This window comes from Cricetulus griseus, chromosome 7, assembly GCF_003668045.3.
Source record: "Cricetulus griseus strain 17A/GY chromosome 7, alternate assembly CriGri-PICRH-1.0, whole genome shotgun sequence".
Taxonomy (NCBI): Eukaryota; Metazoa; Chordata; class Mammalia; order Rodentia; family Cricetidae; genus Cricetulus; species Cricetulus griseus.
This window is the reverse complement of record NC_048600.1, coordinates 5,138,035-5,165,704: the sequence shown is the minus strand read 5'-3', so window position 1 is coordinate 5,165,704 and position 27,670 is coordinate 5,138,035. Positions and strand designations below refer to the sequence as shown.

Below are 27,670 nucleotides of genomic sequence, written 5' to 3'. Positions count from 1 at the left end.
ATACAGTTAGCTCTGTGAGAAGGCCTGGATATTCAGAGGAATCTACCCATGCAATTACTTGAGTGGGGTGGGTGCCGGGAAGGGCTTTCCAGGAAGTAGGAAGAGGCACCACGAAGGCCCACAGCTGAAGGGTACTTGGCTGTGGCCCAGAAGCACCAAAGAAGTCTATAAGTGGAGGGCACTGGGGGCTTTGCCTGACCCTAGGGGTCATAGGTGTGGTAGAGGTAGGAGCAGGAAAGCAAGCATCGGTTTCAGACTTGAAGGAAACTCTGGTGCAAAGAGAAGAGCAAGGTGGAGGATGGAGCGGGACTCGGCTGACACAGAGGCCTGCCAAATGGAAAACCATCACAGCTGTGCAGCCCCAAGTCTTTGCCTGGTTTTTTTGCCAGTATCCGGGTCATACGGGCTTTCAAATTTCCCTCCAGAGTTTCAGGTCATCGGGCTTGTCACTTTCCTTCTAGGTCCCTTGCCCCGCTACCGCTGCCCAGGAGGAGTGGGAAAATAGCCCTCAGGTCTTACCGAGTTCCTGGATCTGGACAGTGGCCGCTGGTTTAGGATTCGAATTACGCTTCGGGTGCTAGCTCTGAGATCGCTGTCGCCTGCTGCCTCTCAATGTCGCGGCTTGGTCGGTGGAAGGCCAGGCTAGGCCTGGCCGGTTCCCTCTGTTTCGTTTTCCCGGCGGACTCCGCCTTCCCGCACTCAGCCCCTCCCGCACCGGCTTGCATCCGCCAGAGGACAGGCAGGCTTGTTGCCTCTGTCCCAGCGCGCCAATGTCCGGATAGCCTCCGCGCGCGCGCGGGACAGCCTCCGCACTCCCGCGCAGCTACAGTGGCGGCTTGCGATAGATGCTTTCCCAGGCTTCTGGACATTTTATGGCTGCTATTTGGGAAAATTCTGCTGGAAGATGAAGGAGAAACTCAAGTCTCCTTCTCGCGGTGCTTAGCAGGTTCTGGGATCAATGATCACATCTGATTTTCAAAACAAACTTTTAGAATGCAGCTGGGTACATGGATGCTACCGAATTCCAACACAGTGGGAGACATCGAATAACTCACAGAAGGGTCCTGTCAGGCTGTGGGTATGACAGTCAAGACAGTTCAAGTCTAGGTTTGGAAACATTAGTCTTCCTCTTCCCTTTTCACACTACAGCAGAGTCGAGGAGGACATGGCCGTCTTGACAAAATCGACCAGGGAGTAGAAGGAATCTCTCTTCAATGTATTCTCATTTGTTCATTCCTTACCTGCCAGTTCCTTGTTGCATACTATCCATCAGGCCAAGGCAGCAGTTAAGAACCACCTGCTCCCAGGAGGGTCTCGAGGACTATTCTATCACAAGGCAACATCAGCAGTCCGGGTTGATGAGAAATCCTACCCTCCTGTAAGACTGTAACTCATCCTCAGAGAGTCGCGATGGCTGGCACGGGGCTTAGATTGGTCATCATTTAGTTTGTGACTCACACTGCTGTGGTTCATCCTCAGGCCAGGACTTTGAGCTAAGCACTGTCTCCATCCCCACTCAACAGATGAGGAGAACTCAGGAGCTAGACTTAGAACCAAGAAACTGTACTCCCAACATGAGGTAGGAAAGTCCCAAGACAGACCCCCAAATATACAACAAACACTGCATCCTATCTATACCTTTCTTTTATCTTTCGTGGTAAGGTAGTATGACAACAGCCCGAGTCTACGGTTTTCTTGTACCATGGATCCAGGTTGTGATTTGAATTCTCTAAGTTTCTAAAAAATTAGAAACTCTGATGAGACATTTAGGCAGACCTGAGGTATAGCCATCTATCTTTTAGTCACATTTCCAAGCGATTAAAAAGGCTCTGTCAGGGCTGGAGAGATAGCTCAATGGTTGAAATCATTGGCTGCTCTTCCAGAGGTCCCAAATTCTGTTCCCAGCAACCACATGGTGGTTCACAACCATCTATAATAGGATATGATGCCCTCTTCTGGCGTGCAGGTACACATGCAGAGCAGTCATACATAAAACATAAATAAATAAAATTTTTGAAAAGGTTCTGTTAGAGGTGGGTGTCTGCTACTTCTGTTGTCAGTTCTGTAAGTGTGAGCTGGGTATAGAAGCAGAATTGGATGTGTCAGGGAGCCTCCAATCTGCCCAAGATAGTTTAAGAAATACATGACAAGCTGGGTGGCGGCGGCACACATCTTTAATCCCAGAAATTGGGAGGCAGAGGCAGGTGGATCTCTGCCAGTTCGAGACCAACATGGTCTCCAGAGTGAGTTCCAGGGCAGGCTCCAAAGCTACAGAGAAACCCTGTCTCGAAAAAAAAAAAAAATATATATATATATATGTATATATATATATATATGACAAACTCAACTCAAGCATGATTATACCACACATGCAAAGATCTTTTATTTCGTGTAATCTCTTGGGTGATTTAAAAATCTGTTTCCAAGTCTGATGTTGCGAGTTGCAGAATTACAAAATATTGACTAGGTCTCTTCTGTTTTGGAAAGAGAGCAACTCAGGAATGTAGGTGGATTAAGATGAATCCATGTGCCTTTGCCCTGTCAGATTCTGTTGTCCCAACAGGCTTTCCAGTCTTTGTCTGATGAGATTGGCATCACCTAGAATGAAGAACCTGAAGTAGTCACCTGAAAATAATGAGGAGGGGGTGCTGGCTCACCAAACAGCCCCTCCTACCTGTCCTTTCACCCCTACAACTAGAATTAGAGGTTAACACATCCTAAAAGGATATGAACAAAATCTAATGGAAGGAGATAGTTTACATGACAAAGGAATGCCACTCATTTATAGACAGAGACGCAAGAAGTATGAATGGAAGCGTTTCTGAATTTGGCCTGAAGAAGGCAGGTGTGTTACTCCAACAGCTGAGCCTGGCTGCAGTGGTCTGCTCAGCTGGTGTCCTGCAGGTGAAGAAATTAAAAACACACAGGGAGAGCTGGGCATGGTGGTGTATGTCTGTAATCCTAGGTGCCAAAAGGAGGATCAAGGTCAACCACAGCTACATAATAAGTTGGAGGCCAGCCTGGGCTACATGAGATCCAGTCTTAAGAAGGAACATAGGTTAGAGGAATATAGCTCAGCTGGTAGAGTGTTGGCCACCCATGGTTCTGTCCCCACACTGCAGTGACCAGACGTGGTGGTTCAGATCTGTAATCTCTGTCCTGGGGAGGCAAAGTTCAAAGTCATCTTCAGCTACAGAGCAAGTCTGAGGCCAGCCAGCCTATACTACAGGCCACTCTCATAAAGAAACGCCCACCCACTCGGAGTCGAGAGTAGGAGGCATAGAAGGATTCACAACTTGTTCACTCACTCTAACCATAGCCTGGAGGGAAGATCCAAAGGCACCTCCTTCAGTGGCTACCACTTCAGCCAGATGCTCTGCTATCTGGAAGGAAATGCTGACAGTAAATCGTCAAATGGAATGGGCAGAGTGAGTAGGCTGCCACCCCTCGAGAAGGTTCAGTAAATGCATTCCTTTCCACAGAAGCTTTTGTGAGCAGGTGGCAAGGAGACCTCGCCGTCAACTCCCCCCACCAGCAGGTGGCAAGGAGACCTTGCTCTTAACTCTCCCCCCCCATTATTGAACCCTCACTACAGAAGCTATTGCAGCTAGTGAAAGTTTATCAGGATCAAGTCATCACAGAGCTTCAGTGAGCCCCGAATTTCTCATGGAGGAAGTGTTTTTGTCCCTTTGGGGTGAAACTTTTTCTCTCATTAGTTTTTGCATTTCTTTCCTGCAACTTTGTGTTTTGGTACAGAGTTTGTTAAACCTTTTGGATTTCTGAATTTCTAATAATTTGAATTGAAAAGTTTCAGCCGTATGTTTATCTGTTTTCAACACTTCTTTCTCTCCTTCCTTCTTTCCCTCCCTCCCTTCCTTTCTTCCTGAATTCCTATTACATTTGTATTTCTTTTGTTGTCCCATAAGTCACTAAGTCCCTGCTCATGTTGTCTGTGAATTTCGCCCACTCATGTAGCGTAGCTTTCTACTGCTGTGAGTTCAGTTCTCACGGTGTCGTCTTCTTCACAATCGAATGTACTTTTTACTCACACAGTATATTGTTCATCTTACATATTGTAGTTTTTACCTCTAAAATTTCCACTTAAGTCATTTTTAATCATCCCTTTTCCCTCTTATCATGTTAATTTTACTTTGTACCTTTGAGCATATATGCATCTAACTATATATAGCACACACATTTGACTGTTGAATTAATATTTGGAGACAGTTGAAATCCCCCATGTATAAGTTGGCTTTTTGAGGCAGGATCTTTTTATATAGTCTAGATTGGCCTTCAAGTCACAATTCTCCTGCTTCAGCCTCCTAAGTGCTTGATTATTGGTGTGAGCCACCATGCCCAGCCTTTTGAGCACATCTATAAGATGTATACTATCTCTTTAAAGGTGTTTGCTGATTTCCCAATCACAATCATTTGTTTCTGTTAATTGCTCTCATTCTTGGTTATACATCACATTTTCTTCTTTGTATACTTGGAAATCCTAATTGGATAGCAGACACAGTACAAAGGGCTTTATTTTCTTCATTTAATTTTGGAATCACTGAATTTTTTGGTCTTACTTTGTTTTTCCTGGGATTATAGGAGCGAAGCATTGTGCCTCAATGGCAATTTTGCTTTGTTTCTGTTTTATCCAACTGTTTTATTTATCCAAGAGTTTATTACTTTCCTTCCTTCTGATCCTTAAGGCTTGCTTTAGATCTTTGTTATGGCAGATCTAGGCTAGTTTATCAGGGCCAACTGAGCTGTACTACTGAGGTCTGACCATTCTGAGGGGGCTAGCCCACGTCTTACTCTGGTGGGGGACATAAACCCTTCCCACCCCTGAGAGACATCCAGGAATCATCTCTGGCTCACTATCCCAACAGTCTTCTTTCTGTTGCTCTCTTTGCTTGTTTGAGTCAGGATCTGACTGGAACCACAACTTGTCTGGAACTTGATTAGACAGGCCAACTACATACTTGTAGTATGACTTCTGCCTCTGCCTCCCAAATGCTAAGATGACTGAGGAGTGCCAGGTAGGATAGTCTTTCTAGAAAATTCTCTACATTCTCTTGTTAGTTCCACATGACTACTTATGACCCTGCAGCAGAAAAATCTATGTGGTACAAAACCATAAGTGTGAGCTTTGACTTAAAGAGTGTATTAAGTAGAACTGTGAAGACTCTTCAGGGAAGTGCTTCCAGAGACCTACGGGCATGGCAGGCCCAGAGTAGATGAAGATGAATTTATCTTGAATCAAATTGGAGCTTGCTAACCTTATATCGTATTAACCTTATGTCAATGCAGAGTCAGAATTGAATTTCACTCTGCATTATGTCTGAGATAACTACTACAAATATTTGAACCATGGTGAGAAATTTCCTAATGAGAAAAGCTTAAGAAAATGTATAGCATTTGGAAGCCCATTTTGTGTGAGTTCAACCCTAGAATAACAAATTGACAACAATGTTCCAGTTCTTCACAAAGGTGACAAACTTTAATTTGAGCTCAAAAAAATTCAGCTGTTACCATTCTCACTATTCAGAATTACATGTTACTTGATTGTTATTATGTGACTATTTTATTGAATTATTGTCTAAGTATATAAACCCAGTTATTATTAAGGAAAGAAAATGTGTAGGCCTGCCAACTTGGCCAGAATCAAGCCAGGCAGTGTGACTCATACTTCAGCTTGACTCCGAGGGAAGTACCTGCTAAGCACTCTTTGAATCTTTCATCCATTTCCTGGTTCTGAGTTTCATTAAACAAATTTTTCCAATCACCAACTTCACCTACAACACAGAGAGCACAAAGATTCACATGTATGTTAGGATATTCTTAATTTTAATCCTGTATTCTACCCAATTTTACCTTTTTTTGAATTGCAGTGCTTCACTTTGAAAGGCTAAAACAGCATAGTTATGGTGGCTTGAATAAGAATGGCCCCCATAGGTTCATATATTTGAATGCTTAGGGAGTGGCACTATTTGAAAGGATTAGGAGGTGTGGCCTTGTTGGAGTGGGTGTGGCCTTGGAGGGGTTGTGTCACTGGGCGGTGGGCTTTTAGGTTTGAAAACCAAGCCAAGCCCGGTGGCTCTCTCTCCTCCTGCTGCCTGCAGATCTAGATGAAGAATTCTCAGCTGCCATATCTACCTGCATTCCGCCATGCTTCTTGCCACGCTGATAATAAACTTGTAAGCAAGTTCCAAATAAATGCTTTATAAGAGTTGCCATGGTCATGATGTCTCTTCATAGCCATTGAACACACTGACTAAAACAATAGGTTTAGTTTATTATCAGCATGGCAGGAAGCATGGCAGAATACAAGCAGACATGTAGCTGAGAGTTCTGTATCCAGATCCTCAGGCAGCAGGAGGAGAGAGCCACGGGGCCTGGCTTGGGCTTCTGAAACCTGAAGTCCACTCCTTGTGGCACACCCTCTCCAACAAGGCCACACCCACTCCAACACCAAGCACCTCCAAAGACCACTGCATGCACACCTCGACATGCGAATGTGAGCCCACACATACACACACATATATACACACACACATGTACATACATACACATACATACATGTACATACACATAGAGGATAAATAAATGCATGAAAAAAATAAATTATTTCTTTCTATGGAATCTTTGAATGTTTTTAGTGGAAATGACAAGCTCTATGTTGCACAGCCATTGAAATGTGTGCTGATGAAGTGGGCTCACTGGCATGAGAAAATAGTTATGATGCATTAAGGAAATGAAACAAGACATAAAACTGTCCCCTAATGTCAACAACTACACCCAACAGAAAAAGGCTGGGAGGAAACATATCAAAACTCAAAACCTGAGTCAGGTGGGAAAATTTAAATTTTTGATGACATCAGTAAATGACTTGTGTTTTATTTTCATGCCCTTCCGTATTTTCCTGCCTTCTGGACTCTCTACAAGGAACACAGATGTACTTCATTGTAGGAGTTTTCTATTCTGAGTAACACTTAATGAACAGCAAATAGAAAGGTCCTAGTTTCCCCTCCTGAAAGCTAACGAAATCAGGTAAAGAATCAGGGTTATACAGGCACCCAGCTACAGCGGGTCCCTATTCCATCTTCCATTCATACTGGATATCTGACAATGGAAAAGCAAGATCCTGGAGCTTCAGCTTTTCCCCTACATTGCAAAATCAACTCTTTGTATCCTTTTGTTATAAATTTGAACCCCAGCACAGCATTCTAGTTAGTACACATCAGTTCCTTGTTAGCTGTGGTCATCCTTGCTGTTCCATACAATGTCTTTAAATCTTGTGATAGGGGCGGGGAGGTGGTAGCACACACCTTCAATCCCAGCACTCAGGAAGCAGAGGCAAGTGGATCGCTGTGAGTTCAAGGCCAGTCTGATCTACATAGCTAGCTCCAGGACAGGCTCCAAAGCTACAGGGAAACCCTGTCTCAGAAAAGAAAAAACCTTGTGATAGGGTTGATGAGATGGCTCAGTGAATATGGGCACTCCAAGCCTAACAACCTGAGTTCTAGCCCCAGGTCCCATATGGTGGAAGGAGGGAACTGACTTTCATAATTTGTCCTCTAACCTCCTCATGCATTTCATAGCGTGATGTGTGTGAGTGCGAGTGCACACACGCGCGCACACACACAAACATACACACACACACACACACACACACTAAATGTAATAAAAATTTTAAACATTGTTATATTTTCATTAAATATGCAATAAAAAGAAAGTGGAAAGTCCTAAACTATAGAATTGTAAAATTTGATAAGAACTTAGAATACTTTAACGAAATTAAGTAAAATCATCTGTGAAGCACCTGATTACTTACCTAGTGACCGTTTTCTCCTTCTTCCTTATTAGCAAAACTCTGATTTTAAGTGAGTAACAATGCACCTGGCTTAAATAAGAAAACTGCATTTCCAAGGACTGCTATAGGGAGAGAGATGATGACTGAACGCAAGCAGCCACTGAAAGGGACTTGGTGGAAAGCTCTAGAAGGGGACGGATTAACTTCCTTCCTTTGCTGTTTCATTTTTCCTACCTGAGACTTGAATATTCAAGCTCCAGCTTCCATTTTGCTGTCACTGGGCACTTAGTACATAAAGGACAGTTGACCACTGTCAGTTGTAGCTCCAGGCTCCCCCGGTCCTGAATTCTTATTCAAGGAGAAAAAGTTAAAGCCTTGTCTTGTTTCAGACAAAGTGGTTTGGCTTGCCTGCTAAGTGCAAAGTCACCGTGAGGCTGACACAACACCCCACAGCAGCAACTTTACCTTTGCGGAACAGGAAGGGGCCAATAGCACCATGTGTCTCCTGAGAATTTTCTCGCATTGCTTGGAAGGTGCTCTGGTCTGAGACAGCTCGTATTTGTTCATCAGTTAGAGAGAAGCCAAGGAATTCAGAGATCTGTTTTATTCCAGCAAGTAGATTCTGAAAGAAAAATTTGAAAGATAAACAACTTTCAGTGGGATTTACTGAGGCAATGCTTCTCTTAAATCAGTGTTATTTATCTATACATCTATCATCTATTCATCCATCCACCTATCCATGTATCTACCCACTATCTACCGATCTATTTATCTATCATCTATCTATTTATCATATCTAGCTATCTACCTATCTATCCAATCTACCTATTTTTTTAGAAAGGGTATAATATAACACAGACTAGCTTTGTGGTCCTGATTCTTTCACTCCTTCCTGGACTGAGCAAAAATGAGGGAAGTAGGTCCCCCTACTTCAGTTCACAACCAAATATGTTTGGTTAAATTAATTGAGCCCGAACTACTGTTTCTTCCATTACTAACATGGACTGCCCATCACAAAGGGAAAAGACAGCAGTTATTAAGTTTCAGTCACTATTTTATTTGCCAAGCAAACAAACTAAGCCTTTTATGTATAGTGGGCTTTTTCTAGTTTTTTTATTATATATCTAGAATTTTAAAAATTGAATAAGCTATTTGTTCACACAATTAGACATCCTAAGTATGTGCACTGTGCTGTAGTCTCAAATATTGTCCTTGAATATCAATGGCCATAATCTTACCTCTTTCAGATCTTCATATAACATGAACTTCACATTTTCATCATCAATATGTTTGTTCCAATTAATTGCAAAATCAAAATAGCTTCCCCAAGAAACTAAAAAGCACAGGAGAAAAGACTTTCTAAGTAACTACGTAACTGAGGAAAGTAGATACATAGTTATGGGTAGATGTTCAAGAGACTATGCCTATTGCAAATCTGTCTCCAAAGAGGTGTCTCACTGTCCATTTCCATCCATGTCTTCCTTTTTGAACATTTTCCATTAATAATACAACTGAGCAAGTCAGAGCTGTGAGACATTCATGAGACTGGGGGAACGAGATGATTCAGAAATCATATACAATGCCTGGGTTTTCCCACTGTTGCTGTGATAAAATACTCTTACTAAATAAAATACTCTTAACAACTTATGCAAAAAAGGTTTGCTTCAGTTTGCAATTCAAGATTACAGTCCATCATTGTCAGAAGTTACAGAGGCAGGAGCTGAGACGGCTGATCTCACAGCATCAATAGGATATTCAGCTGCCTGTAGAAGTTGAATGTGAGAATTTAACAAAGAAGAAATCCTGTCCAAGTTATCACTGCCACATCTTACTGCCAATCAACTAAGCAGGCAGAAAGAATGAATGCAGTGGGGAAGGTTCTTTATATAGTCCACAGTTAACAAACACATCATTGAATGCCCCATCCTAATGTGCATGTGTGGAGCAGTGTGATGGACAATCTCACTCCACACAATCTCTGTGAAGAGTTTCTAGACAGAGGCATGCTAAGCACTGCTTCACAAGCATCTGCTAATGAGTTTTCCTCGATGCTATGACACAATCCAATATTTGTCTTTTCTAGGGAGCCAGTACTGTATATAGTGTCCATGATGGGGAATGTTGTGGCATTTGCTGTGTCAAACACCTTTCAAAGTGGCCGTTATAAATTGTGGTGTATAGCGACAACATGGAATAGTAAAATAGAGATGCTGACATTGATGGCATACATGAACCTCAGAGGCATCATACTAACTAAAATAAGGAAGAAGACAAAACACTGAGCTCAGTTGCATGTGGAATCTTTTTAAAGGCTGAGTTCATACAGAAATCAGGTTGGTGTCTCCGGGGAAGGGGAAGAAAGGAAATGGGTAGATGTTAAGTCAAAGCTACAACCTTGATGTAATTTTGGAGTACTGAGTTATGAATAAGTCTAGTGATCTAGACTTCTAGATCTAGAGCAACAGGACTGTAGTTATAAATACTGAATTGTATAATGAAATATTGTCTGCTAAGGGAAGATCAAATATATGCGATTCTTTCTCTATACACAGAGAAGCAACTGTGTGACATGATGGACAGATATGTTTGACTTTAGTAATCATTTCATTATGTGTGTATGGAGCAAAAGATGGCACCCATCTTTGTAGGGAGACACCGTAACCACACCTCCTAAGGGCTGGCTACAGGTGTGCTTGACCATGCCTGTTAGGTTCTTAAGGGGCTGTAGACACGTGGGGACCCCTTCTCTCTGGCCTCCCTGCCTTGCTGCCCTTGGGCATGCTCTGACTTGCATTTGGCTGGTATTTATCTGAATAAAGGTATTTTGAATCTACAAGCCTTCTCCTTCACATCTTAAATACAACAATTTAAAAAATCAACTTAGAGAAGTTGTAACAAAATTTTTCCTGAGGAGATGCAACACACATGTCTACTCAATCCAGACAGGGAACCCCCAACAGACCAAATATAGACACCACCAAAGTCCAACTTAGTGAATAATGAATTTTATTGGGGTTTCTTACAGAAGTATGGGTGACAGGTTACTTACAGGAGTAGAAATGACTCGAGGACCGCTGCATCACCAAGGCTCATAGGTGACAGTTCACAAAAGTTGGGAAACCTGGAGCACACTGCATAGCCTACAGGCAGCTCAACAGGTTGGAGAGTGTCCTTTTCAAGTTATTATGGTCTAAACCTGTTCTGGGGAGTTCAGCTGGCTTCTGCTTCTTCCAGGCAAGTAGGCCAGGTCTCAGGGTTTTCTTTGCAGCTCAGCCTCACTCCCTCTGAGAGGGGCTCTAAGCTTTATTATTCTAATCTCAGAGGAAACTGCTATACAACATGTTCTCTGAGAGAGACAGACAACATTGTCTCCTCTAACGTCATTTAGGCACTATTAAAAGGGGACACTTAAAGACCTCTGGTCACCGTACACATAGATTTACACTCACTACCACTTAAACAAGTGCGACAATTAGCAATTGATAGAACATTTTGTTAGTGTTCTTAACTATACAGTAAGGCCTTCCTCTGGGTGTTCATGAGTCTTAAGGGAAAGCCTGTCTATGACAACACCTAGTTTAGTATCTGACAAAGCAGTAATAGTTAGAGATTTATAGTTTTTTAGAGATTTATAATTAATAGTTACAGTTTCATCATGAAAGAAGGAAGAATTCTCAAGGCCCCATAACTCGGTGAGAGACTTAACAGGTAATGATGGTGGGTAGAGGGTGTCACTCTCTTCTGTGGTACAACCACCCACACTGTATATGCTTCTCACCCATGCTCACGTGAGTGAGTGGTGGTTTGAATGAAATGTGCTCTGTAGACTCAGATAAATGGACACTTGCTTCCATGTCAGTGGGTAGTGCTGTTTGGGTAGATTTAGGATGTGTGGCCTTGCTGAGGAAGTGTGTCACTGGGGTCGGGCCTTGAAGTTTCAAAGTTCAGGCCATTTCCGGTTCCCTCTTTCTCCTTGTGCTTGCACTTTAAGATGAGAGCTCTCAGTTTCCAGCTGCAGCCACCATGTTCTGCATCATGAACTCTTATTCTTCTGGAACCGTAAGCCCAAATAAACTCATCTATCTGTCTGTCTGTCTGTCTGTCTGTCTGTCTATCATCTATCTATCTATCTATCTATCTATCTATCTATCTATCTATCTATCATCTATCTGTCTATCTACCATCTATCATCTATCTATCATCTATCTATCTAGCTATCTATCATCTATCTAGCTATCATCTATCTACCTACCTACCTGTCCATCTATTGTCTATTTATTTTTGAGGCAGGGTTTCTCTGTGTAGGCCATGCTGTCCTGGAACTCACTCTGCAGACCATACTGGCCCCAAACTCAGAGATCCGCCTGCTTCTGCCTCCTGAGTGCTGGGATTAAAGGTGTGTGCCACAACTGCCTTACTTAAACTCCTTCTTCTATAAGCAGTCCTGGCCATGGTGTTTCATCACAGCAACAGAAAAGAAACCAATACAGTCACTCTATGTAAACTCAGTAAGTCACACATAAATAAAAGACAGGGAATAGGAAGGGGAATTGTTAGGGAAATAAAGATTTCAATGGGAAAAGCAGGAGGAATATGACAGGAAGATGGGGAGAGAAAAGGCTAAAAATTACTACAAACATATATGAAGTTATCAAAGAATAAAAATAAATAATTTATAATGGTTATTGATAACTAGAAATAAGATGTTTACAAAAATGTCTTAGGTGTAGTTATACAACTTTATGGGGTTTTTTATCTTCCTTGTTTTTTGAGACTGTGTAGTATAGTGACTTAAGGGAAATTAACTAGAAATACTTTTCTATATGACCCTTAAAATACATCTTTGTTTGAATCTCTTCTATGACCACTTTGTATTCATCGTCAACAAATGAACTCTCCAGAGCAGTGGTTCTCAACCCGTGGTTCAGGACCCACTTGGGGGGTCAAAAGACGCTTTTACGGGACTTACCTAAGGCCGTCAGAAGTATCACATATTTACATTATAATTTATAACATTAGCAAAGTTACAGTTATGAAGTAGCAATGGAAATAATTTTATGGTTGGGGGTCAGCACACCATGAGGAACTGTATTAAGGGGTAGCAGAATTAGGAACTTGAGAACCAGTGGTCTAGAGTATCTTTGAAACCAAAAGTGCACTGCAATTGCTTAAAGCATGGAACCCGTACTGCGGCTGTAAAACCTTATTTAAATGCAACCTTTTGGTTCCAAGATCTTCCTACATCTTCTTTACATTCACGTTTTCATATTTATGTATTTGCCTGTCGAAGGAAAAATTCTTGTGTTACCAGTCATACCTTGTCCCTGTATGAATTGTCTGAAGAATTCATCCCAAGAGGCATAGCTTGGAATGTCAGGGACATCGTTATGAAAGTGAAAAAAAGACGCTGCTGTATCCTTAGGGTTCCGAAATATCACCAATATCTAGGGATCGAACACAACATTAGCTTATGCAGTTTTCTATTTCGCACTTCGGAAAACTGAAAGGATGAACAATGTCAGAATTGTGTCAATACAGATAGCAAGAGGGACAGTGGGAAACCTCAGCTGGGGAAGGAAGTCTGGGGTACAGCACGTGAAGGAAGAGTGACCCTGCAGAGGACCTTGGCTGATAATAGTTCAGACCGTAAAGGCGCAGGTGGAGAAGATGCTACAAGGCACAGCAGAGCCATTTGACTAGCAGAGTCTCGGAGAGTGAAAGGTAAAACCCCAAATAATCGTAGACTAGTCTTAAGGGTCATGAGCACCAAGTGTAGAGGCGGTGTGTCTGTGGGAGTGCAGATGGAGTGGGACTCTCATTCCCACGGCTCTCTTCCCCAGTAACAGAGGTGGCTTCTGGATGAAAAGTGTGACATGAGCACTGGAAAGAGCGAACTGAATCCCAAGAGGACGGAGGGATTGTGGGAGGGGACCACGGGGTTAGTCGCAGAGTATGAGGCTGCTCCGTGTATGTATTCAAGACTTCAGAGGCTTCCGGTTTCGATTCTAAGACAGACAAGAAGGGCATCCCAAGAACACAGCGCCCGAAGGGACACCAGCCCACTCCAGCCCGTGGCTCTGGCAAGCCTTGCCCTTCTCCCCCGTGTCCCTCTACCTTGCTGAACCGTTAGTTTACCTTCCTAAAGCTAGCCCACTCAGTATTCCCTAATGTGGACACTTCCTCCTCCGGAGGCTGCCTACTTAAGTAAGATCCGGCTATCAAAGTATTAAAATCGGTCAATCAAAAGGCCCCTTTGGTTCCCCTCATTAACATGCCCAATCAAAATATACCAGCGCACCCTAGCCTATGCTAACACAGACCTCCCCTTTCCTCTTCTTAAAAGTGACGCCTGCAAGGGCATTTGCGGCTGTTTTTCAGAGAGCAGCCAGCCAGCCACCTTAGCTCTCTTCCCCTCTTCATAAAGGATCTCTGTGAAAAAAGGCGTCTGGGTGTGTTTGTGTCTAATTTGGTCTGGGCGGGGTAGTCGGTCGCTGCACCGGGGCGGGGGTGGGGGGCGGTTCTCCTTCACAGCAGAAGCCAGATAAGGAGAAACAGGCAAAAGTCCGGAAACTTTCGGGTGGGGGTTAGGAGTAGGCGATCCTCCCTCCGCGGGGCAGTTTCTTGACTAAATAGGTGTAAGAGCCCACGTAAGAGGAATCTGGAACCCGCGGGGCAACACTGGTCCTCTGAGAACAAGCCTCTGCTGCTCAGGCGGTTTCCAGAGCTTTTCGGGGGTGGGGGTGGTGATCTGGTTTTCTGTGAAAATCGGGTGGCTACAAGCTGACAGCAGAAGCAGCTTGGGTCCTCAAATATAAAGAAAGGGGGCTGACTAATTCCTGGAAACACACCTAGGGGCTTAAACTGAGGTGTGGGAGGGGGGCTCATAACTAATCATTAGAGCGACTGGGGAGGGTAGAGTTCCGGGTTTTGTTTCATCAGATTAGAGTTCTATGCGAGGCTTCATCAGAGCCACCTATGATCTCTCCAGTCAAGGTGGAGAGAGAGAGAGAGAGAGAGAGAGAGAGAGAGAGAGAGAGAGAGAGAGAGAGAGGAGGGAGGAGGGAGGAGGGAGGGAGGGAGGGAGGGAGGGGAGGAGGGAGGGAGGGAGGGAGGGAGGGAGGGACGGAGGACGGAGGACGGAGGGAGGACGGAGGACGGAGGACGGAGGACGGAGGACGGAGGACGGAGGACGGAGGACGGAGGACGGAGGACGGAGGACGGAGGACGGAGGACGGAGGCGGAGGACGGAGGACGAGACGGAGAGACGGAGACGGAGACGGAGACGGAGACGGAGACGGAGACGGAGACGGAGACGGAGACGGAGACGGAGACGGAGACGGAGAGAGCGAGCGCTTTCTTAGCAGCTTTTAAGATAGCTAGGTGTGCACTAATCGTGGGCTCCCCCTTGAGGCAGCACGGCACTTGGAACCATCTTATTTTCTGCGGCTCTGAGAATTCTACATTCATACTATTGAGTGCGGTTTTTCTTCTTTTCTTGAGGCCTTTCCTTTGTTGTTGTTACTGCTGCTTTTTTGTTTTATTTTGTTTTGTTGGGGGAGGGGTTTCTGAGACAGGTTTTACTGTGTAACAGCCTTGGCTGTCCTGAAATTCGCTCTGTAGTACAGACTGGCCTTTAACTCAACAGAGATCTGCCTGTCTCTGGCACTCCTAGTGCTAGGATTAAGGCATTTGCCACCACTGCCCCAAGTTGTTGTTTAAGACAGGGCCTTACTGTTGCCTGACTTGGAACTTGCTGTGTCCACCTGTCTCTGCCTCCTGTGTGCTCTAATTTTTGTTTGTTTGTTTTTCGAGACAAGGTTTCTCTGTAGCTTTGGATCCTGTTCTGGAACTCACACTGTAGACTAGGCTGGCCTCGAACTCACAGAGATCCACCTGCCTCTGCCTCCTGAGTGCTGGGATTAAGGGCGTGCACCACCATACTAAAATACCTTTAATAAAATCTTCAACTTTGCTTTACACTGACCAATCCTAAAATACTTTATTACATCAAAGTCACAAATCCTGGTTAGGATTGAGTAGGAGGTCCCTTAAAGGAGTAGAGAAAAGCCTCAGGCTGCTGAAGGTGCCAGGATGGAGAAGCGTTACTGTTCCCTTACTGTTGACAAACATACCAAGGGGTTATACTTGAGCATCATGGAACTGTCCAAAATAGCCAAGAAATGAATGCAGCATAGCTAACCATTAACAGATGAATGGCTGCAGGAAATGAATGCAGCTTAGCTAATCATTAACAGATGAATGGCTGCAAGAGATGTGGTTCAGACACACAAGCCAGCTTCATTCAGCTGTGAGGAAAACTGAAGTCATTGACATTTGCAGGAAAATAGGTGCAACTGGAAAACACTATTAAGCACAATAAGCAGTACTCAAATCAATGGCACATGCCTACTTACATATGCAGAAAGCATGCATGTAGATCATGCAGGTAGAAGGAGGACCGTGAAAAGGAACAGGAGACCTCAAGGGAGGGAGGAGGGGGAGAAGAGGGAATGCATGTGACATGAAGGGAGAAGGGACACACAAGAGTGAGGGTGGCAGGGTGGGAGGAGTGGGGAAATGGATGAATACGAGTGCAGGATAACTTACACCTCCTGCCTCAGCCTCCCGAGTGCTGGGGCTGCAAGGCTGCCTTGACACTCCTGGTGCCAGGTGTGTAAGGTAAGAGGAGTCAAAGCAATAATAATTCTGTCTGGTAACATAATTGTTGTTATTATATGAGAAATTCAAAAATAACACGGTTGCAGATGTCACCAGAAAAAATTTTGTTCATTTTATGTGGCTATATTCTTTTGAAAGTGTAAAACTGTAAAACCAATTATAATAAACTGCATGTTTCATTCCATGTATGTTTTCTATACAAATTGAAATGCATTTAACTTGAATGCAGCAAAAACATCTGAAGAAAGAAACAACCAAAGAAATACTACTTTATGCATTTCACCTATTCAAATTCCATGATTATGCACAAACTCATCACACCAAAAGCCAGTAACTATGGGGCTGAATATGTAGCTCAGTGGTAGAGTTCTTGCTTAGCATGTGTGAGGCTCTGGGTTTGATCTCCAACAGTGCCAAAATTCAAGATTGAAACAAAACAAGCACACAAAATCCCAGAGGAATAAAAGGATGGTCTGTATGTATACATGAAAGTTTCAAATTCAGCATAAAAATGATACACACACGCGAACACACACACACAGACAACACATGCATACATATCAAAATGAAAATAAATATTATATGTTTCAAATTCACTCACTCACCTTGGCTTTGTTCTTGAAGACAGACTGAGGTAGTTTGTCATAGTGGAGGTGAGTTGTCAAAATCCTTGGTGATGGAAACAGTTTCATTCTCTACAAAATGCATACAATAAGGTGAGTGTGTGTGTGAGAGAGAGAGACAGAGAGAGTGGGTGTCTAAGTGTGTAAGTGAGAGGGTTGTGAACAAGAATGTATGAGAGAATGTAGGTATAACAAAAGTATCCTGAGAGTGCATGAGTGTATGACTGTGTTTGAAAGAGTGTGTATGTGACAATATGTGTGAGAAAATATATGTGAGTGACTGTTTGGAAGAGTGTGTGAGTGTGTGTGTGAGAGTATACATAAGAGAATGCATGTGACAGAGTATGTCTGAGAGTGTGCATGTGTGTATGAGAGAAAGTATGTGTGAGAGTGTGTATGAAAGAATGTATGTCTGAGAGTGTGTGAGTGTGTGTGAATGTGAGTGAGTGTGTGTGTGTGTGTGTGTGTGTGTGTCTCAGTGTGTGTGTGTGTGTGTTCAGTTGCCTAGAAAATGATATCTAAGTGGTGACTTTAAGCACTCTGTAATTCCTCTCTTCTACTCCCAATTTTTTTCCACAAAGAATCATAAAGAAATCATTAATCTGACCTAAATGATTTTATTGGATCCTGATTTCTATCCCCAATCTTTGTCTCTTAATTTTTACCTTTTATAACAATTATATTGAAGGGACCAGCTCCCATTTTGGCAGCCATAACAGCCGAACACGTGCTTGTCTGACCTTGTCCTAGACACTAGAAAGTCAGATGCTTGCTTCATGACAAGGAACCAATCAGAAGTTAGCTGGTGGGGCTATGCTTTACGACCCTGGGTGTACTTTAGGGACAAGCACACAGCAATGACACACAGAGCATAGCAACCACCCTGGGAGGGCCTAAGGGCCATAACAACCAGTTGGCCAATCAACACAGGGCAAGCCCTCCAAACCTGGAGGCACACCAATCCTGAGCCTGTGCGTACCCCTAGACACTCCCCTTACGCTGCCTTACAAGATCTCTCGGGAGGCCTTAGGAGCTGTCTTTGCTAGCCATCCGCCATGGCAGGTGGGTGAAAGACCCGAGCTAACATGGGGTTAGCTCGTTAAATTACAATAAAGCCTCATGCAGTTTGCAGCAAGCTCTCGAATCCGCCTGGTGATTGGGGTGACCGAGGTCGTGGCCTGGGACCCCAGATACCTGAGTTTTCCGTGGGTCTAACATTTGGGGGCTAGTCCGGGATTTTCGGTATTTGCTACCACCCCTCACCTGAGTGGATTCGATCTTGGAGGTAAGATGATTCGAGCTCGCAACTCATATGTTCAATGTTATATGTTTGCTTGTTATGTCTATTGCTGTTTTGTTGGTTTGGTGCCATTTGAATTTGCTGTTTTGTTGGTTTGGTGAATTGATCTGAGCCTGCACAGAACTCGTATTTATAATTTGTATTTGTGATTTGTACTGGTAATTTGTACCATAGGGAAAGCAGACATGCCCAGAAAACAGAGGTGTTTCTGGAACCCTTGGTTCCGCCCTGGACGAAAGTCCAAGGGTTGTTTGTAATTTTGGTTTGGGGCCCCATTCCTCTGCCTCACTGTTTGTCCTGTCTGATGTCTGTCCTGTTTTTGCTGTTTGTTTGTCTCCGTACTAACCACCCCCCTCAGTCTGACTTTTGACCACTGGACGGACATTAAGGACCATAGTAAGTCAATTAAAGTTCCGACACCCCCGTTCGTTGAGTCACGTGGTGCCACACTAGCTAACTTTCTTTCCCGGCCTTTGTTTCTGTACGGTTTCTGTATCCCTGGAGGATTGGAATGGGCTGGGTGACTGAGCAGTTGAGCAGCAGGTTTATTATCTGTTATCTGATCTGTTGCAGTCCACGCCCTCACCGCCTGCTTGTGTGTCAGTTTTACTATTTTTTGTTAATTTTGTAAATGTAAAGGTCCTATATTAGGGTTTACAAGAATTGTTTAGGGCGGAGGTTTGGGTGGCAGCCTTCTGAAATCTGTAGGGGAGACTTGTTTTCAGACCAAGTTGATATCCATGGGGCTAGCCATCTGAAATTCCGAATAGGAACCTAGTCTGTGTTAAACATCTTTTTCTGTCCCTACTGCCCACGCACATGGCATGCTTGGGTCAGGGGTCTTTTCTTGATGCTCTGAACATGTGGAGTTTGGGAGGGAGCCACCTTAACTATGATCCACAGATGTGCCCGGAGGACAGACTGCTGCTCTGAGGACACCCAGGACCCAGGAGGTACAGACGAGGGCCAAGGACACTTGGACCCGCCTCAGTTAGCGGCAGGGTTCTGCCTCCCGTCTTCCTGGCGCCATTGCCTTAAAAGTAGCGCAGGCGGATTGGGTTGGCGTCTGTTCTTTCCTGTCTATTCTGTGTTATCAATTCAGGATCCACCACGCCACCCCCTTTCTATCCCCACCTGTGGGTCTGTGAGGCATGCCAAGTGGGGCTCTTTCTGCCCTAGCTGCCATCCTGCCATGGGTCCTGGCTTGAGGCAGGGGTTTCCCTGCTCTGAGGGAACATGGCTGCAAGGCCGCTATCTGCCTGGCTGCCCGGCCTTCTCTGTGCTCCACACACATGGTATGCAGGGGGCCCTCGGGGGTCTTTTTTCCACCCCTGCATTGGCCGGGGGGGATCTGGAGTTACCAGCAGCACCCCCACCCCAGGTCTCTTCCCTGAACTCGTGGAGCTCCGGAAGGTGAACTATCTGGTCTGATTTAGATGTTCTAAAAAAAAAAAAGAAAATGGCCTTAAAGTTATTAAAAACTGTGAAAGGGACTTTGATAAAAATTTTTATGTTGACTGAGAAATGAGGGGAAATGTAGGAGACTTAAGTAATAAAGAGAGAAAGGGAAAGAGAAATTTGTCTAAGAATGTCTAAGAAAATCAGAGGAATGAACTAAAGGTATATAAAAAGTTATAGAAAGTTAAAGCAAGTCGTAGAAGGTCAGAGAAAAGGTTGTTAAAAGAGAAAAATGTAAACTGTTTGCTATGGTTTCTCATGTCTACAAATAATAAATTTTAAAAATGGTAATGTAAGTTAAAATTTTAACCATATTAAGCTAATTCTGTTTAGAAAGTCCTGTTTATTTCTCAAGTAATTTATGTATACTTATTTTAAAATGTTCTGTTTCCTGGTATAACCTAAGTTCTGTTACAAGCATGTAGCTAAACAAATGGTGCAAGTTACCGAGATTTTATAGCCAGCCACATGACAAACTGGTCACATGGCTGACTGGCAGCCATTTTGCTGAAGTTAATAAAGGATACTTAAACCTCCATCTTGACTAAAGGTGACCACATGGAAATTAGAGGTACCATCTTATAAACAAGTTTTCCAGTTAAGATTTAAAATGTTAATGCTTCTCTATATATTACAGAAAGACATTAAGGGAATTTAAATTTCTTTTTAAAACCAGTTTTTTAAATGTTTGTTTTTATTAATGTTTGTACTTAAAGAGCTTCAATTTAGAATCATTTTTAAGCAAAGCCTGACAAGCTGCTAATCTATTATAAGATGTTACAGTTTATGTTTTCAGAAGTTAAGTTTAGGGCGTTGGTGGCACACACTTTTAATCCCACCACTTGGAGGCAGAAGCAGGTGGATCTCTGTGAATTTGAGGCCAGCCTGGTCTACGGAGTTAGTTCCAGGACAGCCAGGACTGTTACACAGAGAAACCCTGTCTCAGAAATAAGTTTAAACAAAGCAGCTAAAATGTGTACATGTAGCTACTGTTTAAGGACTATAAGGTAACCCTATGCAGTCTTAAATTCAGCTGTGCTAAGTTTCAAATATTTTACTAAGTTAAAACCAGTTACAGTCCAGCTGAAAATTAATTACAGAAATAAGGATTTACCTAGCCACCTGTATGCTTCTTGTGTGCTTAAGGCAAGTAACTAAAATAGACAGACAGACCTCTAATGCTTCAGAGATCTTCAGAATATGGCATTTAAATTGTTATCTTTAAAGTTTATAATGTTAGACAGACTGCCAGATCCTGACAGTGACCCAAAGTCTCCAAAGAAGGTTATGAGGCACCACAGTTCCTGCACCTGGACCAGTGAGCGAGATGCTCAGATGTGATACCGGCCGCCTGCCAGTACCTGGCCGAGACTGTGGACAAAGCTGCTGGACACTGGAAAATTGATTGCACCCCCTTTGCCTAGACAAAACAAGGTCAGTCTTTTCCATGTCCCTCTTCCACAGAGAGGAAAAAAAAAACCTCTCACCTTATAGGCCTGGCGAAGATCGCTGTTCTTTGAGACAGCTGCCTCCAACGGTAATGGAGAAACTTGGGTGTGGCTAAATGGACTGGCTTCTGTCACTTTTTAGTAGATTCGGATAAAATATACCTATCTCAGATCTCTGAAATATTAATGGTTGTCAACTTAGCAGCATTAGACAGTCAGATCCACTATAGACTAGTCAGCATGTTAGCTGACTACTAGTTAGTAGTAAAATAGTGACTATCTGCTGTTCAGGCACAAGCTCAAGGTTTTTAGGTTTATTTTGGTTGTCATCTAAGTACAAACTTTAAGAGATTTTCATCAGGCCAAAGGCATCTCTGTCCAATCCATACCTGGTTCTCTGGACAGAAGGAAAATGTACATGCTTATGGCCCAAATCTGTAGTTTTTGCTAGGACTCAAAGTTATAAATATGTTCCTGCTATTTGAACAGATATCCAGATATCTGCTTTTTCTGCACTGTGGGTTTCAGTAAATAAGTTTTAACCTCTGTTCCTAGTTTAAACATGTCTTAAACAAGTTTCTGCTTCTGGCAGACATCTGAGTATCTGTTGCTGACTACAGGCTGCTCTAAGTAGACTGCGAGCCCTGGACTTGCTGTGGATGTGAACCAGTCCAGCTGATGTGGACACCCCCTGTCTCTGCAACAAAGTCTGCCAACAGCCCCTGGTGGATTCCCCATTGCCTAAATTCCATTTTTTGCTTTTGACTAGCATTTCAACCTTTTGGGGTCCCTAACTTCATCCCAAAGTCAGCAGGAAGTATCTTGGGAAAGAATTCGCCGCCCATTTTCCCTGGTTAAAATGCTAAGTCAGGAGGGATTCCCTTGCATGGGGATGCCAATATCTCTCACTCCCTAATGGGGGCGCTAGAGAGACAGCAATTCCATGATTGGAGTTTCCGAAAAAGAAAATGGGGGAATGAAGGGACCAGTTCCCCTTTCGGCAGCCATAACAGCTGAACAGTGCTTGTCTGACCTTGTCCTAGACACTAGAAAGTCAGATGCCTGCCTCATGACAAGGAACCAATTAGAAGTTAGCTGGTGGGGCTATGCTTTACGACCCTGGGTGTACTTTAGGGACAAGCACACAGCAATGACACACAGAGCATAGCAACCACCCTGGGAGGGCCTATGGGCCATAACAACCAGTTGGCCAATCAACACAGGGCAAGCCCTCCAAACCTGGAGGCACACCAATCCTGAGCCTGTGCGTACCCCTAGACACTCCCCTTACGCTGCCTTACAAGATCTCTCGGGAGGCCTTAGGAGCTGTCTTTGCTAGCCATCCGCCATGGCGGGTGGGTGAAAGACCCGAGCTAACATGGGGTTAGCTCGTTAAATTACAATAAAGCCTCATGCAGTTTGCAGCAAGCTCTCGAATCCGCCTGGTGATTGGGGTGACTGCGGTTGTGGCCTGGGATACCGGATACCTGAGTTTTCTGTGGGTCTAACAATATAAATTCTTTTTGTTCAAGCAAATTCAGAACCTGCATTTCACTGTTTCATTTATTTGTATCTCTTCTATATCAAGGCCTGTAATAACAATATCCAAGTCTTGCATAGTTCCTAAAAACCCATTTTTAACAACTAGATCTAATTTTAAACTCTCTCTCTCTCTCTCTCTCTCTCTCTCTCTCTCTGTCTGTCTGCCTGCCTGTCTCTGTCTGTCTGTCTGTCTGTTTCTCTCTCTCTCTCTCTCTCTCTCTCTCTCTCTCTCTCTCTCTCTGTCTGCCTCCTGCCTGTCTGTCTCTGTTTCTGTCTCTGTCTCTCTCTCTGTCTCTCTCTCTCTCTCTGTCTGCCTGCCTGTCTGTCTGTCTGTCTGTCTGTCTCTCTCTCTCTCTCTCTCTCTCTCTCTCTCTCTCTCTCTCTCTGTGTGTGTGTGTGTGTGTGTGTGTGTGTATGCACTCTCATTCAAGCACGTGCATATCTATGAATGTGGAATGTGTATGTTTGTATGTATGTGCTGTGCTTGTGCATGTGTTCTCAGAGGCCGGGGGAAGGCACTGAGTGGTCTGATGTATGACTGTTCACATTATTCCTTTGGGACAGTCTCTGGCTGAACACAGAGCGAGGATGACAGCAAAAAGCCCCACAGCTCACCTGTTCCCATCCCCTCCAGCAATGGAATTATGGGAACACCTGGCTTTTTATGTGGCATCTGAGATCTAACTCAGGTCCTTATTCTTGCACAGCAAGTGCTCTCTCCCACCGAGATAACTTTCTAGCCCCTAGATATATTTCTTCTTTTTGCTTTTTTGAGACAGGGTTACCCTGTGTAGCACTGGCTGTCCTGGAACTTGCTCTGAAGACTAGGCTGGCCTTGAACTCAGAGATCCACCTGCCTCTGCCTCCCAAGTGCTGGGATTAAAGGTGTACCATACAATCAAATATCCCAATACAATCAGAAGTTCTGAGTTATCTAAATATCTGAGAAATGATTTATGAAATGCTCATGCATTTGAAGAGCATAGAACAATTGACTATTTTTCTGTTATCTATTTCCACCAATGACTAAAAAGAGCAAAGTCTTATGGCCACATCGGGGTGTGGTTGTGTCTGCTATAATCAGTACTAGGAAGGATGAGGCAAGGGTGTAGCACAACTAACAAAAACCCAGAGACAGATATTAGGGGTGAAAGCTGAAAGTTCAGAGAAGCAGTGCAGCCAGCCACTAGAGAGTTCTTACCTCTGCTAAGGCTCAGACCAAAAGGGGCCATCCTGTCCTCAGTGTGACTGCAGACTGCCTGAGCTCCTGCCTTAAATTCCTCTAGTGCTGGTATTAAAGGTACCAGGCTTCTCAGACTAACTAGTGTGGGCTACTGGGATTAAAGGTGTGTGCCACCACAGCTTAACCTGTATGGCTAACTAGTATGACTAGCTTTCATTCTGATCTTCAGGCAAGCCTTATTTGTTATATCATAAATAAAATATCACCACACAGCAGGGACATGAACTCTAAGCAGCCTCGGTAAACAGTAAATTCTAGGACACAGGTCGCCTTGTCTGAAAAAGAATACTCTTAAATAGTGAAGAGTTTTTAATTTATAACCTTTATAAATGTTTATTGATTTTTTATAATTTTTATTCAGAGGACAATGTTTCAATTTGATCGGTTCCACATTTGAAGTGATCACTCAATGTTTCATAAGCTGTGTTACAATTATAGTGATAAAATAATATTCAGGAATTTGCAGCTAATTCTGTTAAAAAAACAAGCTACGGAGATGTTGAGTCAAACAAGAGAACAAGACTTTAAAAGATTAAAAAATTAGGGGCTGGAAAGATGGCTGAGAGTTTGGGAGCACTGGCTGCTCTTTCAGAGGTCCTGAGTTCAAGTCCCAGCACCGACATGGTGACTCACAACCATCTATGGTAAGACCTGGTGCCCTCTTCTGGTGTGCAGGCAGAAACAATGTTTACATAATAAATAAATAAAATTTTAAAAAAGATTAAAAATGAATCATCAAGTGGTAATCAGTAGTGACGATGACAGAATTGCACTAAAATGTCTTTCCTAGTGTTTGGCCTAATTTTACTCCCATTCACAGCAACGTCTTCAGGCAGATATTGGAGCCTCAATTTTAGAGATTAAATTTAGGCTTTGAGGTTTTAGGTGCTTTGTACAACATCAAATAGACGGTCATTTTCAGAATAAGTGACAGCGAGCATACTGCTCCTCCTAGATCACATGGCCCCAGATCACACGATGATTCATGTAGAATGACAAAGATACTAGAAGGATTAGTGGCCTAGCCAAGAGGAAAATGAACTTGTCTCAGAACTAGATATACAAAAACAAATGAGTAATGTAACTGCAAGCAATATGAAGACTGCACATGGGGCTTCTTCAGTTACATTTGTATGTGTCTGACTTGGAAGTTACCTGTAAACTGAGTCACTGTGAACTTGAACTTACATTTTCGCTGATTTATGTTTAAAATAAAAGGCATACTGCATTTAAACAAGCAGACACAGTTGGGGGCTGGACAGATCACTTAGTGATTAAGAACACTGGCTGCTCTTCCAGACGACCTGGGTTCAACTCCCAGCACACACATGGCAGCTCATGACTGTCTGTGGCTCTAGTTCCAGGGCTTCTGACACTCTCACACAGACATGCATTCAGGCAAAACACCAATGCACATAAAATAAATATAAATAAATCTTCAAAAACAAATTAAAATGTAGACACAATTAAATTATAATTGAAATAGGAATTTACCTCTAAAATATCTGAATAAAAAATAAATATTTCTGATACACTGCAGATATGAAAATCCAAAAGGTTATACAGACAGAGTTAAAATATTTTCTGGCAATTCTGGAGGTAGTCAGTGGATGTTTTATGATCTGTATTACAAGAACACAATTGTGCTTCATTCTGCAGGAAGGAATCTACACACACACACACACACACACACACACACACACACACACACACACACACACACACTGCTAATGGTTTGTTCTGAGTTAACTTTCAACCTAGACCATCCAGAGGTTCAGGAAGAATTGCTAAGTCTAGGTGGCCTTGATGTTTACCAGCTCTCCCGGTGCTGCAGAGAGGAGACAAGCACTGACAAATCTCAGAGACAAGACTGACCACCTGACATATGGAGGGCTCAGGAGAGGATGGTCCATCTTCTCGCTGCTGGGGGCCCTCCTCTTGCCCCCAGCCAGTTCTGCTGGGAAAGTGGGTAATGAAAACAGCAGCTCCGTTGGCACCGTGAACCCTCGTGAACCCTCATTCAGGCTTGACCGTCTTAAACACTGCTTGGCTATTGCTCATTTCTCACACACACAGCAGCCATAATTAAGAGAAGGACAGGTGATTCTGCCTTGCATCCTACCCTCGCCTGTATCTTTTATCGTTAGTTCATTTCCTAGGTGTTCTCTGATTTCTTGCCCCCACCCCAAGCTAAAAATATTGCTGTTACTAGTAAGGATATATTAAATTCTTTCCAAGCTCAAATTAGAAAGCTTGGACACAAATTTTTGGTTCTGACCTTTATTATCTCCTTAATCTTGGGCAAGGGTGGTAGTTTCATCTTCCATGAAATGGTGATAAGGTTATTTTGTAAGAAAAGGAAATAATACCAGAAAAGGACTGAGGATGTAGTAAGCAAGTGAGCACTGGCAATCACGGATCATTGTTAGCATTATATTAACACTTTTTGAACTCAGCAGTGAAGACTCCAGAATGGAAGAAATCTCCTCGTAATCATTTGCTGTAGATTAATAGACTGTTTGGGTGTGCCACCACCACCTGGGAAGACCCAGAATTTTAAACCATAAAATTCTTTAAATGGAAAAGGGAGACATGAATAAATGGTAAGAACTCAAAAATAAATAAATAAATAGATAAATAAATAAATAAATAAATAAATAAAAGACTGTTTGCACTTACCTGATACTTTTCAGTGTCACCACATTCAAGAACTGGAAATTCTGGGCACGTGTATTTCTTTTTAGAAACGGCAAATATTAACTCACTGACAATGTGGAGAATCCAGTTTGAACCTGAAAGAAAAGACAGAAAATAGAAACTCATTAAGGCGTTTTGATAACAAAGATGAATCGATTTAGCACACAGATGAGGAAATGTTAAATTTTCAATTATCCTATGATGTTTGCTCCTTTAGAGTTTGAAAGAACTCTGGTTGTGGAAACAGGTATTTTTTGGAGAAAAGACTGTTTATGTTTATTAACATGGAATTAATTTTTTTGCTTGTTTTGTGTTTTTGGCTTTTTGAGGCAGGGTGTGTGTGTGTGTGTGTGTGTGTGTGTGTGTGTGTGTGTGTGTGTGTGTGTGTGTAAAAGCTCTGGCTACCCTGGAACACACTGTAGACCAGGCTGGCTTCGAATTCACATGCTCCATGAGCCATGACCTCTTTCTCCAGAATACTGGGTGTTTTGTTGTTGTTTTTTTATGAAGCTGTTTCAGTTGTTGACTTTATAACCTTTATAACCTGTGGCACTGTCTTGCCCCACCCCCCAATGATTTCCATGTGGAGCTGAGCCTCCTTCTTCCCACCTTCACCTTGCACCCTCCCTACCTAATTAATATGGAATGCATTCATAGGAAAAGATGCTCTTTACCACACTTTGGATAGGAGGCGATCACGATGTCGTCACTTCTGGCTTCAAAGGCATCCAAAGCTTGGAAAGTTTCTGAGGTGCACATGGTAACTGGGTAAGGAATTCCTTGGTAGGTGAAAAATAAATGGGAAAGCGCTGTTTCTTTTGATTTTTCTAAAGCATCATGAATGTACTCAATAAACTTGGACTTGTCAGCCAT

The 27,670-nt window shown here is 43.2% G+C and overlaps 1 protein-coding gene across 1 annotated transcript; it reads right to left on the bottom strand.

Moving 5' to 3' along the window:
* Positions 1–5,620: 5,620 nt before the first annotated feature.
* Sult6b1 (sulfotransferase family 6B member 1) lies at positions 5,621–27,670 on the bottom strand. Its single transcript, XM_027425871.2, has 7 exons — positions 27,472–27,670; positions 26,780–26,892; positions 17,092–17,181; positions 13,125–13,251; positions 9,046–9,140; positions 8,273–8,429; positions 5,621–5,789 (listed from the first exon to the last, which is right to left on the bottom strand). The coding sequence occupies exons 1-7, from the start codon at positions 27,668–27,670 to the stop codon at positions 5,659–5,661; spliced, it is 912 nt and encodes a 303-aa protein (XP_027281672.1). The 3' UTR covers positions 5,621–5,658.